Source organism: Populus euphratica, unplaced genomic scaffold (assembly GCF_000495115.2).
Source record: "Populus euphratica unplaced genomic scaffold, PopEup_1.0 scaffold19.1, whole genome shotgun sequence".
Classification (NCBI taxonomy): Eukaryota; Viridiplantae; Streptophyta; class Magnoliopsida; order Malpighiales; family Salicaceae; genus Populus; species Populus euphratica.
The window spans coordinates 1,795,723-1,810,878 of NW_011499853.1; the positions used below are offsets into that span (position 1 = coordinate 1,795,723).

The following is a 15,156-nucleotide window of genomic DNA, read 5'->3' on the forward strand; positions in this document are numbered from 1 at the left end:
GCATGTTTCACATTTTGCATATCATATGACATGATGGAAACGTAAAATGGATGATTAGGTGTACCATACTAACTCTGTGTGCTTTTGAATTTGGAAGTACTTGGAATGTCCGCATGATTTGATCACCATCAAGTGATGATTACATCACATTCAAGTTCATTTATCATTAATGGGGCAGGGGATTGTGTGAAGCATTGTTTTTTTCCAAGATTTATTATTGATTAAAGTAACTTTTTCCCCTAAGAAATGGCTGGAAGCTTCTGTTCTCGCGGTTTGCCACTTGAAGGAATGGTGATTCTGTTGGGAATAATTATTTTTGGTTTTGGGATCGGGGAGTGTAACTTGATGCCGGGAAAGAAGATTTTGGAAGTCAGAGAGAAGATAAAACACCTCAAAAGCAACACAGTAAGCAGACTTCAGGTACAAGTTTCCTGCTAAATTTGGGGACTTCTCTTCTGTTTGTAGTGGAACGGGTAGATTATTCAATCACTGACAATATTTGTGCCTGTAGAGAGGAGATGGTGATATTATAGATTGCATCGACATCTACAAGCAGCCTGCTTTTGATCATCCTGCTTTAAGGAATCACACCATCCAGGTCATATTTTTACTATTTACTTTAGCAGAAGACCTTTTCTCCGATTGTTTTTTTAGCTTAAATTGTTTCAAGTCAATTTTTTATTCAGATGGCACCCAGTTACGATCCAAATATAGAGGAAACAGCAACAAAAGCAAATAGATTGCAGAATCAAGACTCTTCAATGAGTTTAGCATCACGACTATGGCAGAAAAGTGGAAGCTGTCCTAAGGGAACAATCCCAGTCCGAAGATTACCGCAGAAAGTACCGCTTAAAACAAATTCACTTGAAGACTATGGAAGGAAGAAGCCTAGTTATTCTCCTCGGCTTACTCGTATCAATAAAGACATCAGCTCAAACCTTCAGCAGAGTAATCGCTCGGTATAGAACATCGTTTCTAATTAAGCATGCAACTATGTCATTTATTGTGTTCTACTTGAATGGTATCTAATTTTGCGCTATGCTGATCAGGTGGCTATACTGCTCACAGAAGGGTATAGTTATTCAGGGGTTAAGGGAGACATAAAAGTTTGGAATCCTCATGTTGAATCTGATGATGAATACAGCACTTCTCAAGTTAGTCTGAAAAGTGGTCCTTACTATGATTTTGAGAGTGTCGAAGCTGGATGGGCGGTTAGCAAAACACTGTTAATTCGTACTGTGTTTGATTTACATAACTCAAAGCTACACAACTGCATATTGTTTGTTGACTCCGTGCAATGTTCAGTTTTTCTTGCATAAAATCAGATTTTCCAGAACACTTCTCAACTTTGCAGGTAAATCCAAGTGTTTATGGAGACAGAAAAACTCGATTATTTGTGTATTGGACTGTAAGTTCAAGCCAGGCCTATCTTGTTGCACGCAAGCTCTAAATCAAGAGAAATGTGCTTGTCGAAGCATTACTTATCTTCATGAATAAGTGACAGTGTTAAAATCTCATCCATTTTGAAAAATCCAGCACAAGTCTTGATTCACTATTTTCTCTTCTGTCTGGAATCAGGCTGATGCATCAAAGAAAACAGGTTGCTTTGATCTTACATGTCCTGGTTTTGTTCAAACTAGCGGTGAAATTGCTCTTGGTGCAGCGATATATCCTCTTTCAGTCCCTTCTGGTCTCCCTTATCAAATAACCCTTTTCATATTTAAGGTCAGAAAAGTTAATTGTTGGTTGATGGTGGCCTTTTCCCCACCTCAGTCACCCCCGTCATCTGAAACATATCTCTCTTTTATCTTATTTTGTTTTAGGACCCGAACACAGGCAACTGGTGGGTGCAGTATGGAGAGAAAATTAATCTGGGTTACTGGCCACCTGACTTGTTTGCTTGGTTGCGTGGTAATGCAGAAACAGCTGAGTGGGGAGGGGAAGTGTACAGCTCAAAACTGGAGCATCCTCCCCATACCAAGACAGCTATGGGTAATGGACAATTTCCTGATTATGTATCAGGAAATTCCGGTTGCATCAAGAGAATGCGAATTCGTGAAAATTCTCTAGTCTTGAAGTTCCCGGAGTGGGTCTCAACTTTCTTGGACGAGTACAGGTGCTATGATGCTGAGTATATTGGTGATTACATAGAAGATCCTGAGTTCTATTACGGAGGGCCTGGTCAGAATCCCCTGTGCCCTTGATCATAACTTTTAATGTCTGCTAGGATACAGGTCATTTGAAGAGAAATTTTACTGTACTCAAGCTATATTTAATGGCATCCTATAAATTATAGCTTGTCACGTTATCTTTTAGTTTTAATATGGATGATCATAAAAAATCACGCTGTAACTTGAGCACCATGCAATTTCTTTATTTGGACCTGCCTAGTTGCTTCAATTAAGATTGTAATGTTAAAGGTGGCAACAACAAATATCTTATCAATTCCCAAGCGCGCTGAATGGATGAAGATTGACTTATTTCAGATTCTTTGCTTCTGTAACTGATAGGTTCTGTCTTGCCAAATGTAAAATGCATACACTCTTCCGTTGATAAAAAGATTCTTGTAATTAAAAATAGAAAACATAATCACATGAAGAAATCATATTCTTAGAACACTTGGCAGAAGAACTTTAAGAATCAGAGAATGCAGTTGTTCCTGTCTTGTTTCTACGTGCAACAGCAAAACTGAATTTGACCATGTCTGTCTTGTTTCTATTGCAACAGCAAAACTGAATTTGACCATGTCTCCAATAAATGCCGTTTTGCATCTGGGAGTTTTATGATAATAACATTTGGTTATTATCCTGGGATAGGAAAAATAAGACAGTAAAAATAAAAATATATTTGGTTAAAGAAATAAAAAGAGACATGAAATAGATGGTTTTGAAATAATTTTTTGTATTTTCAAAACATGAAGTAACCAAATGTTGTATATGTCCATTTTCGTCTTGTCTTTGCCTTGCATTTTCCTTTATTAGTTATTAATTTTATCTTCCTACACTCCGTCATGAAATCCGACTCAAAAAACTTACATTACGCAGACTTAGAGGGCTAATTATAGGATAAGGAAATCACATGCTGTCCAAAGGACGTAAATCTTGATCTTTATCGTAAATCCTACAGCGGGAGAATTTGGTAATCTTTCCATGGAAAGAAAAAGCTATCATAGTGAAATACAATCCAAGGTTTTCGAAATAGCTTGGAATGTAATTAATGTTTTCCAGGACTGAAAAGTCTTTTCTGTTTTCAAATTTCAACTTCCTTTCTGGGGAGTTCATATGCCTCTATATATGTTTGTGGGGCTGTCTTTCCTTCTGCTCTGAGAAAAGAGAGTCTATTCGTGTTCTTCATCTTAGAGTGCAAGAGAGAGAGGAACAGATAGCTAGAGAACAGAATTTTCATGCAGATGGAGAGAAGAATTTCCTTGCTTGTGTTGCTGATGCTACTTTGCATATTGAGCAATGGAGTAAATGGCAAAACTAAAGCTAGAAAACATCGATCTGAAATCAATAGGAGGTTAAAGCTTCTCAATAAACCTGCAGTCAAGACCATTAAGGTATATGATGCCAATTAGTTATTTATACTATCTTCAACCAAACATTATCATGAGCCAGTGCTGACATGATTTTCTTTCTTCTTATCAACTAATTTTCATACTAACACCCCCAGAAGCGTAATTGCTTTCATATCAATTTCTTTTCAAATGATGTCACTTCATCGAGTCTCAATGTATGATGGATCTTATCTAGAGATGAGGTTTTTGCTACAAGATTTAGGATTTATACAAAAGCATCTGGATTTTACACTAAAAGATTGCATGTACTCACTGCTTATGCTTTGGGCTAAATATTGTATTGTACTTCATAAATTTCCTCCCGATATCACCTATTGGAGAAGAAACTGTTTCTTTTAGTCCAAGTTTTTTAGCTTGTTGATGCAACAAGATTTCCAGGGAGAAATTATTTTTGTTAGTCATTATTTTTTCCTTGTCTGAGTTTTTTAATCTCAGGTTGAGAAGCTTAAATAAACGGAGCTTTAGTTGAGGGAAATATTTTTTTATGGTTTTTTTATTTAGTTTAAGAAATTAAATTGGTAGTTTTATATTTTTATTTTTTTAGCTGTTTAGATTGTTTTTTGAGTTTATTTAAAAAATTATAAATTTATTAAAAAAAAACTGACCATATCAAAAATATTTTGCAGTGATAAAAATACCAATTAGGATTATATTTATAGTTTGTCATCTTTTAGTGTCTTGTTTTTGCCTATGTCGAGTTGCTATTATTGAAAATTCAGTAGTGGAACTCAAAATGAAACAATTCATACAAATATATTATGTCAGAAACCAATAATAAAATAACCTACACACAAAGGATGTTCATAAAAAACGGTGGTTGACTGAGGTATGAACTCAAGGTTGACTTCTTTCCAACTTGAGAGAATGATGCATGAATTTTTTTAAAATAAATATTTTTATTTATTAATTTTATTTTATTATTTTATTGTTCATTATTATTAGACTTTTTTATTTTTTTTATATATAAAAGGTTGTAATAGCTTTTGACAAAGTTAAGTGAAGATATAAATGAATAAAATTAGATATTTAAAAATCTCTTTATAGTTATAATGTTTTTGATCTTTGAAGGTTTTGATATATAATAAATTTCTTTATTTTTTGCTTTCTTCTGTATTAAATGATATCAGAGTTATTTGATTAAACATTCAAAAAATTAAAGTAAAAATATTTTAAATTTGAGGACGAGTTTACTCCATCCAAGGGAGATTGATACAAAATAAATTTTAAAAAGATGTTATTTTGCTAATTGATTATTATTTTCTATTTAGTTTAGAAAAATATTTCTCTTTATAATTTTTTTTCTTTCTTATTTAATTTATAAAATTAGACTGATAATTTTATTTTTTTATTAATTTGTTTAGAACTTCAATTCTTTTTTCTTTTCTTTTTTAAATTTTCAGGTTTCCTATAAAATAGTTTTTGATTTATATAAACCTCTTATAAAGAAATAATAGATAGAGTTATTTATGCAGTAATAAAAATACCAATTAAGATTATATTTGACAACCTCGATCGACTTCAGTGATGCCTAAGTAGTTATTTTCTATTGTGTGGTTGTCATCTACATTACTTGTTTTTCCCATCTATCCATGGAAGAGTTTATTCCAATTTTGCATGTTAGAATCTTCACAAAATAGAATTAACCCCTTGTTTTTTTTTACTTATTAAGGCAAGGATAGCAAGCCTAATGTATTGCCAGTTGGTATTGTTCTTGCAGAGTGAAGATGGAGATATTATTGCTTGTGTTGATATCTACAAGCAACCTGCTTTTGATCATCCTGCTCTGAAAAACCATACTATTCAGGTGAATCTCCAAGCTCCATTTCATAAACCTTTCTCTTTCATTTTCGTACTTAAATTTGCAATAGTGATTAATGAATCTACTAAGAAAAGGCATGAATCCTTCCATGAAAATCCATGTTCTTTGCGTATGGTATTGTTTTTACTATTATTCATTTCTTCCTTCCAAAATCCACCAGACAGTGTCAACTGTTATCTCTAAGCTTCACAAAATATGCAGATGCAACCTAGTTTTATTCCTTCAACAGAGACTCCAAATGGAGAACGCGAGAATTCTCGGCCGGTTGTGTCTCAACTTTGGAAAAAAAGAGGTAGTTGTCCAAAGGGAACTATTCCTATCCGCAGAATCCGAAGGCAGGAGTTATTGAGAACTAATGGGAGAAAGAGCCCTGAACATCTCAAAGGAACAAACAAAACAGCCACCCAGGATCGCTTTATGCACCTCAACAACACCAAAGGCCCAATTCATTATCCTACTCCAGAAAATCGTTCTGTAAGCGTTCTTTTAAAACCCATGAACTTGATGGTTGCATGTACACTAATCTTATGCTAATGAAAAATTTGCATGTTCTATATATACCTCTCAAATTTATATATCATATCTATGAAATTTTTAAATATCAAGAGCATTCTCTTCTTTTTCGGTCTTCGACTAGTATCAGTTACATGCTTTTGTTTATGATGATAGTTGCACACCTGTACTGAAAACTTTCCTGCTCCATACACAGCAATTAAATCCACTTCTTTGTTGTGATTCTGATGCTATGAAAACTTTCCTGCTCCATACACAGCAATTAAATCCACTTCTTTGTTGTGATTCTGATGCTATGAAAACTTTCCTGCTCCATACACAGCAATTAAATCCACTTCTTTGTTGTGATTCTGATGCTATGAAAACTTTCCTGCTCCATACACAGCAATTAAATCCACTTCTTTGTTGTGATTCTGATGCTATGTACTATATTAATCATCTCCGTATCAGCCCCTATGATAATACTGATGTCTAACACTAAAAACTGATTTTCTTCCTGAACCAGACCGCAATCCTTTTGACATACGGATACAATTATGTTGGAGCCAGTGCAGAAATAAATGTCTGGAACCCACGTGTTGAAAGGTTACCCGAATTCACTACTGCTCAAATCTGGCTTAAGAGTGGTGCAGTAAACAATTTTGAAAGCGTGGAAGCAGGATGGACGGTTAGTTCATCCACCAATAGGATAGTTGAAACCTCCAGTTGTTCTTATCGAGTTAGTGATCTTTATTCTGAAATAGCTTGATGTCCTTATTCTGCTCTCCATGTTACTAATCTTTCCAGGTACACCCAGCAGAATATAGTGATGCACGGACTAGATTTTTTGTGTACTGGACTGTAAGTTCTTCTGAAAAATACACATTTGCAGAAGAATGTTCAGACGACAACATTTCTACATCAGTTATTGAAAATTTTCATGCCCTTTCATTTTCATTTTCTGTTAGGTTGATGGATACAAGAAAACAGGTTGCTTCGACCTTACTTGTTATGGATTCGTGCAAACTAGCACCGAAATTGCCCTTGGTGGAGCTGTTGAGCCCGGTTCTAGTTCATTTCAACAACAGTATGTTCTCCCAATCAACATCTTCATGGTAATGAAGTAATCTTTTCTTTTCCATCTTCGTTGAAACATTTATTAATGATGTTGCAATTGACATAAGTTTCATCTGTTGAATCACATATAGGATCCAACCACAACCAATTGGTGGCTGGTATGTCAAAACATTGCTGTTGGATACTGGCCTGGAAGTCTCTTCTCTTCGCTAAAACACAGTGCCACATCTGTTGAATGGGGAGGACAAGTTTATAGTGTTAATGTCAGGAAAACTCCCCACACAAAGACAGCCATGGGAAGTGGATATGACGCGGACGAGTTGTATGGTTTTGCATGTTTCATTGGACAGCCAAGGATTCTGGATTATTCTAAGTCATACAAGTACCCTACCTTTGTTGCCGTTTGGCAAGACGAATATAATTGCTACTCTGCAATTAATTACAAAGCAGGGAATGCAAATGATGAAGCTACATTTTTCTTCGGAGGGCCAGGTCAAAGCTATCGTTGTCCATGAGAGTACTGAAAACCTTTAAAAAAAAGTCTTCAAAACGTTTTATGAATATAAACCTAAAAAATAAGTGTCTTGAAACGTTTTTCTTTTAAATATGGTTTGGAAAAGATGTTTAGGAGATTCATCCAGCAGTCCTTTGATCCGTAATCAACTTTATTTTGAATATAAACCTCAACAATATGATTGTTGGTTTACTCTTTCTGATTACGCTCAAATTTGAAGATTACTTGTGGTATGAATTGAAGATCACCAGATTTGCTTGTGAAATTTGGGCATGGCAGTATCCTTAAAAGTGAGAAAATGCAAGTCTCGGCTCTTGCAGCTACTTAAATCGCAAGTGACGCAAAATCATGTCACAAATCCTGGTTTCTGAAACAGGATAGGACTACCACTGCACTGGATAAGTGACCAGCGAAGACAACTTCAAAGAAGGAAATTTTAGAAATGCAATATTTTTTATGTGAGCGAGAATCGGAAGTCGTCAGTGCATAATGTACCCTCCTTTTCAAGATCCATGGTAACTCTGTAAAATTATTTCAGCACAGTACACGCAAGTATACAATGGCATGAAGACCACCACATTCATGTTACATCGCTGTTTCTTACAGACTATCTACGTACAAATAGCCTCCAATCAGGTCTGAAAAGAGGAGTACATTACACCTTATACCAATAAAAAAACTGAGGAGCAAATAACCAACCACTAGCAACTCTGATGTGTCTTAACAGTTCTCAGACAAAAAAACAAGGCTAAAGAGAGTCATATTGTTTTCTCCCTTCCTGTATGGATTGGAAAATTCGAGCTGCTGATTCAGTAGCAGATCTACCATTGTGAGGCACAACCTTGATCACTTTTGACAGCTGGTCTGTCTCTTGATGCTGAGGGGATCCCTCAGGGCAAGGAGTCGTCACTGGGAAAGGTGGGAGCGCAGCTCTTCCATCAGCAGCCTGAACAGTCCCAACCCCTTGCACTCTGCCACTGGGACTACTACCTGTACTTCCTTGTACGGAAGTGTTTTTAGATGCCTGAAGCTTCTTACCTTGTAAAACAGCTTCACTCTTTTGAGTCCGTTCATTACATGAGCTTTGATGTGGCATGTTCGAGCTCAAAATGCCTCCTGGAAACTGAGCAGTTTGACCACAGGAACCAGACCCTGCCGAACCTGAGATGGCTGGATTCATTCCTGGCATGCCATATGGGGGGAAGCAAGCATTATCAACTGGAGGAGCACCTGGTGAGACCTCAATTCCTTGATGATAATGAGATGTTGGAACCCCATAAGCTGAAGTCATAAAGTTGCCTGTCAAGGGAATTGGCCCAAAGGGTCCACATCCTCCACAACCCGATCCCATGAATCCAGGGGCAGTGTAAGGCTTATATACAAGTCCTTCTGAGGGGGACATTACAGGAACTAACCATTGAAGTCCAGGAGACGGATGGAAACACCAAGGAGCCATTTTGGTGTCAGCAGCCATAGGAACTGTTGGCAGTCCTGCATGGGGCCTGAAATTTGGAGGCTGGCCATTGTTCACAGAAGTGAAGGGTGTCTTCTCAACTGCATTCTCTGCAGAACATTCCATCTTATGGTTTGGGTTCTCTGAATTATCTTTGTGCTTGGCAACATGAACTGGAGGTGTTACAACACATTCTGATGGAAGGTTCTTACAAGGAGAGCCCTTCAGAGGAGGTTTGGCAAGACGAACCTCTTCCTCAAGCAAGAGATGTGGGGATCCTGCGATCAGTTGCTGAACCTGTATGAACGAGAATTTTTAAAGGCACTGTCTTTCCAAGCAAGCATAAACTCAACAAAACCCATTGCAGGGCTAGAAGAAGCTACTTAACATGGACCACCTTACCTTTATCAGTCTATGCAACTCGAACACTTGTACGGAAAACACTCTTTGTTGACTGCAGAAAGTAACAGGAGTTGGATCAAGGAGAAAAAAGCCACAAGAGTTTGTAACATGTTCTGATAAGCACATAGAAGGAACAGCAGAATCATCTTGCCTCAACATTTGTTCACAACCAGGCACAACGTCGCATTATTCTTTAAAGACCTCAATGCAGACCAGAAATTGAAACCAGGCAAGCACTTGGTTCAAATAAAATTTTAAAAAGTTCACCTAGGTCATTTTCTGCAGGAAATGAAAAATCTAATGTTTGATTTATTAGTTGAGTGGTTAGTTTTTGTCTAAAAAACCATGATGCCTATTTACCAGAGGCCACCAAAACTTTGAAGCCTTCTACAACTATAGTTACAAACACTTGGCAAAATCATATCACTATGCACTACTATACAAATAGAACCACAATGGCATATTATTCTACTGAACACAAGAAGATAATGTCATGGGAAAAGAAATACACACAAAAGGGGAGGGGAAGGGTGAGGAAGAGAAAGAAACAACACAGAATTCAAAACTAGAATACAGTCACTGAGCCATCCAAATGTAAATGTTGAAGCTTCACACACTGAACTAACATTTTGGTTCAGAATAATACATGTTTTCAGCTCTTCATTTTTCTGGTAAATAAATTCTTAAGCATAGTTGCATACTCAAAACATATTCAGTCCAGAAAATAGACGAGCTCAAGCCAGCTTTGCAGTTACATCAAGTACATAATTTACAACTCTGTTTTAAATTTAAAGATATAGAACCAGTTTAGTTTTAAAAAAATGAGTACATGTGCAAATTGTACATCAGGAAAATCACGAAAAAGATCGGCACAAACAAGAGGAATCCCAGCCCCATAAATCTTCCGACTTAAAACACCAAACACAAAACAATTATATTCACCACCCAGTCCACCAACAATCCCACACTAGCAGTTATTCTCCAGTTTCTCTCTTCCATGACTCACCCAGCAATATCATCTGGGATCATCTACCACTCCTTGTTGCCTTCTTGCACCAAGCCCTCAAGTACCACAAATGGAAAAGAAAAAGTTGCAGGGAAAATTGAGCAACACCAAACCAAGAAAGGAATGTATCCCAAAAGCAGAAGCAAAAGCGCATTTGTGAGATGATCCAGTCTCGGGGGCACATTGACAAAGTACCTCAAATTAGTATTGTCCATCTCACTGCTGTCAGATGATCCGCCATTAAAATGCTATCGAGGGCCTTTGCACACATAAACATGTGAGATTGGAAGAGATCCTGGGATTCCACACTAGTGAGTTCTCCCTTGACCATAGCCACGTTTACAAGTCTTCAGTTCAAAGTCAAAGAATCATTCCATGTTCCTAAAGTCAGTATTCCATGTAGTATTTCAACAATAGATCTACATTTTTTAAATAAGAAGAAAACTAATCCCAAGACCAACAAAATGTAGAAGCTTCCTGGATTCCACTTATCATTCTCTTCCCCCATGGAAAAATAACATCACCTTACGTTTTCCAATCCTATCAGGAAAACCCCAAAATTCTACAGTAAACTTAAATCAACAACTATAATTACAGGCTGCCCTAATCCAAGAACAGAGGCGATTTTTACAGATATATAGGCACAAATAACATTGGAACTATAGCAAAATTACTTTAGTGTTCTGAGAAAAAGCCATTTTTAGAAGAACAAAAAAAAAATGAACATAAATTCTGAAAGAATATACATACTCTCATGTTTCAAATTAAGATAACACAATAAAAATGCAAGAGCATCAAAATCAAACTCACTAAAATCTATAATAGAGCCAAAGATATCTGCTATGCCTGTAGAGTATATTTTTGTGTTTCCCTTTGACATGAGACATACTCAAAAGGGGAATGCAAGGCCAAGACAACAAGATGAGCTTTTTCCATGTTTCATTTTTAAAAAATATGATTTATGAAAGATTGTTCAAATTAAGAGAACACAAAAATGAAAGAGCATCAAAATCAAACTCGCTAAAATCTATAGTAGAGACAAAGAAATCAGCTATGTCTGTAGGGTATATTTTCATGCTTTCCCATTGACATGAGAGATACTCAAAAGGGAATGAGAGGCCACAGAAAACAAGATGAGATTTTTCCATGTTCTCATTTTTTTAAAATATGACACTGCAAGAATTTTACAAAGTCAAAACCTGTAATAATTTCATCCATTATATAAGAATATGCTATCAATCACCACATTTAGCAAAACCTTTCTGTGCAAACCTAAAATATGAATTTTCCATGACGAAAAAATCTTGAGTAGCAGTAAATGAGCAAGAAGACTTACTTGGCTATTGCTCTTCTTGCTTTCCAGAAATGTTTCTGACCAATAATTCCCACAACATCATCTGGAGAAATATCCAACACTGATATAGAATCCACCATGGAGGTCTCAGAGGCATCGTTGCTTTTGTCTCCATTTCTGAATTGCAGTGACCCACAAGTCTTGTCTCCAAAACATTCACTGTCAATTTCAGGTTCATTGGGACTGCTACAATCCTTCCTCAAATGAGAGTCATTTCCAGGCTGAAAAATGTTTATTTTCTCCTTTTGCCTCCTCGACTCAGGAACATGGTCACCATGTTCACTGTGATTTGATTGCAACCTAGCCGAAGTCTCTTGTTGCAAACAAGTATCATTTTCATGTAATCTGGTAAAATTAGACACAAGGTTATTTTGATATTGCTGATTTTGAGATGCATTGCCTTCTTCAGGCATGTCATTCTTTTCTCTGGTTTGCAAATTTGTGGAATGTCTTGCTATATGATCAGTACTTGAGACACACACTTCTAGGTTATCTTCACTCTGGTTACTTGTGTCTCGTCTCAGATTGAGACCTGTGGAGCCAAAATGATCATTATCACCAGCATTTTGGAATCTCGATGAATGACCCAAATAATTAGGGCAGAGGGAAGCAAGTTTTTCCTGAGCAGCACTGGTCTGCATTTTAGTCTGACCTTGACCCTTCCCGGAATGAACAAAAACAGGAACTGTAAAATCATCTTCTTCACCTACCTTCTTTCGTTGCATCAGCGGTGCCACAGGAGTGTTCAAATTTCTCCCATCAGGCTGGCAAGAATGGTATTTCTCAGCTACATCATTGGGCGTTGGAGGAGGGACATAATGAGGGTAAGGAAAATGTCTTTCAAGGCCACTGCCCTGCATATAAATTACTCATGACGATCAGAAAAGGTAAGACCACTATTCCTATTAAAAGAGAACAGAAGCAAGAAGCAGTCACATGCACGCATCCAAAGAATAAAAGTTTATACCAGACCACCATAACCCCTTCCAGTGCTTGAAACTTGTAGGGAACCATTATGTAATATAAATAGTTTCTCTCAGGTGAAAGTTACTCTTAAACATCTCAATAAAGACCCAGTATCAACCACCATCATTATCTCTCTAGGGAGCTAATGGCATAAGAATGCCTCATAGTTAAGACATCATAAATACCAACTAGCAGCATCACCATATGGAACACATTCATTACCTTCTATGGCAATAATGTTCAACGTAGTCATATTACTCATTAAACAGAAAATAACTTGCTGGCTCCTTCACCATAGTCAATAACCATAGCATCAAGCTTAAGGAAAAATAATGCTAAACCACTTGTGCATGCTTTCCACATAGAAACCATACTTTTATTCCTCTAATAAGCATTAATGAGAAGAAATTCTGAAAGACAATACACAAATAAACCACCTTAAACATGACACGGAAAAGGACCAATTTAAGTGAAGGGTTCCTCAAACTATAAAATTTACAACCAAAAACCACTCAACAACCATATAACAGCCATGGTATGAAATTAAAACAAGTCAAAAGACCAACTCTAACGAACCAGAAGCATTCTAGATCATTGCTAAATCTAATTCCAAACCAGAACTTCTCTTGCTCAGAACCAACTCTAATAAACATCACTTGCAAGAAAAGTCGCATCGAGAGGAAAAATCCATATCGAATGATATATAACAACAGATATAAATACATCAGAAAGTACCTGGCTTGAGGATCCTGTAGGAGCTAAGTCGCTAGTATTACTCGAATTACGAGGCAAAACATCAGGATTAAACCTTTGAGATGGAATACTAAGTTGCTCATAAAGAGCCATCTTGTTCCTTGGGGGAGCTCTAGGCCCTCCTTTATCTGTATCATTCACATGAAGCCTAGGAAACATAGGCCCCATTATCTTATCAAAATCTTTCCCTCTCTTCATCTCCAAATCTCTCAATTTGTCTCTTTCTATCTCAAACTCCACACAAACTCCTAATAAAAAGTTTTAATTTCACCATTAACCCACCAAATAACCCATGTACCCACCACTCCAAGATAAAAAAAAAAAATAAGATTCTAACCAAAACCCGCTTCAAAAACTGAATTTACGCAGATCCAGATTCTGAAATCAGTTCCTCTTCTCAAAAACCAATCAGTTAACCGAGACCTCCAAAATCAAAACCCACTAGGCCAAAATATCCCAAATTTATCAAAACCGACTCAATATTTTAATAATAAAACAGAGCCTCAAGTACCCAGATAGACCATGTCTCCAAAAGAGCTAAAATCAAAGCGACCCAGATGCCAAAAGGGTTTGTTTTGGCCAAATAAGTGAGTAAAAACGTGCTTTGAAGCAGGAATTAGAGAAGGAAGGACAGAACAGAAAGGGTGTGGCATTTAGGGTTAAAAGAGACCGGAAATGGAAAGGAGATTCGAGAAACGATTGGATTGGTCGAAATAGTCTTTGAAAAGGGTAAAGGGCTAAAAAGTGCTAGGTGGTGGACCCCTTTTGGATAGAACGAGAACAACTTTATTGTGTGGTTCATTCACCTCGCCTCTTGCCAATTTGTAAATTATTTTTCTTTTTCTTTTTTGATGCTTTTTGTATTAATATCTGTTGCAAACATGAATCCAATAAATATCGAACGTTAATCTAAAAAAAATAATATCGAACGTTAATCTAAAAAAAAAATATCGAACGTCCCTTTCAGTGTTTAATCCATTGTTGGAGTGGATAAGCATGGGGATACAAAATTCTATAGTGCAAGTTGTTCAAACTTTGATGATCGTATCGTATAAACCAAGAGCTGGAAATCCAGTGGAAATGGATTCTGAAAATCAAGACATCAGCATCATGCCATCATGGGTATTGTTTTTGTCTAAACGGTTCGTGAAAGCAAGTATATACTCTTCTGTAGATGTGAACAGCCACGTAAAAGAGAGAGGGGATTAGTGTAATGTAGGTGAAGAAGTGTGATTGTTTTTTAAAGTGTTTTTTATTTAAAAAATTTTTATTTTTAAAAAATTATTTTTAATATTAATATATCAAAATGATTGGAAAAAATTAAAAAAATATTAATTTTAAATAAATAAATAATTTAATTTTAAAATTAAAAAGTTTTAGCATTGACGTGAGTTGATATGAACAAATTAAAAAATCAAAATAATAACTATTTATAAAAATTAAAAGTCTTCATGTGAGCGTTTGTCATCTCTGCCGTATTTTACATGTCTATTGAGTTTGCAAAGTATTTAATAGGGTGTAGGATTAATCGTAATACATACAAGTTAACCCAGATATCTATATAAATTAAAAAAAAAATAGAATCAAGAAGGTAAAGATCTAATGATAGAAAGAAAGCTATACTTGTGATTTAATCTATGATCAGTTGAATATCTCTTCTAATAATTAAAAAAAAAAATCATGAAAATGCTACGAGAGAGAAGATGGAGATCTTGAAGTTTCTTTCTCCTTAATTCGCAAATC

General features: G+C 36.1%; 3 protein-coding genes across 3 annotated transcripts in view; 1 reads left to right on the forward strand and 2 right to left on the reverse strand.

Moving 5' to 3' along the window:
- LOC105122242 (UPF0587 protein C1orf123 homolog) overlaps positions 1-15,156 on the reverse strand; it is a 29,026-nt gene that overhangs the window by 13,750 nt on the left and 120 nt on the right. The gene's annotated exons all lie outside the window — the stretch shown is intronic.
- Positions 214-7,744, forward strand: LOC105122410 (uncharacterized). The gene is given in 14 exon segments (XM_011021502.1): positions 214-420; positions 512-598; positions 687-959; positions 1,050-1,301; positions 1,304-1,408; positions 1,579-1,725; positions 1,824-2,194; positions 3,463-3,559; positions 5,199-5,381; positions 5,598-5,870; positions 6,415-6,576; positions 6,696-6,749; positions 6,857-7,003; positions 7,097-7,744. Coding segments are annotated over 14 exon segments (2,709 nt in total). The 5' UTR covers positions 214-246; the 3' UTR covers positions 7,481-7,744.
- Positions 7,946-14,150, reverse strand: ELF3 (hydroxyproline-rich glycoprotein family protein). The gene is made up of 4 exons (XM_011021239.1): positions 13,396-14,150; positions 11,677-12,548; positions 9,335-9,386; positions 7,946-9,229 (listed from the first exon to the last, which is right to left on the reverse strand). Exons 1-4 carry the CDS (start codon positions 13,609-13,611, stop codon positions 8,228-8,230), a joined length of 2,142 nt encoding a protein of 713 aa, XP_011019541.1. The 5' UTR covers positions 13,612-14,150; the 3' UTR covers positions 7,946-8,227.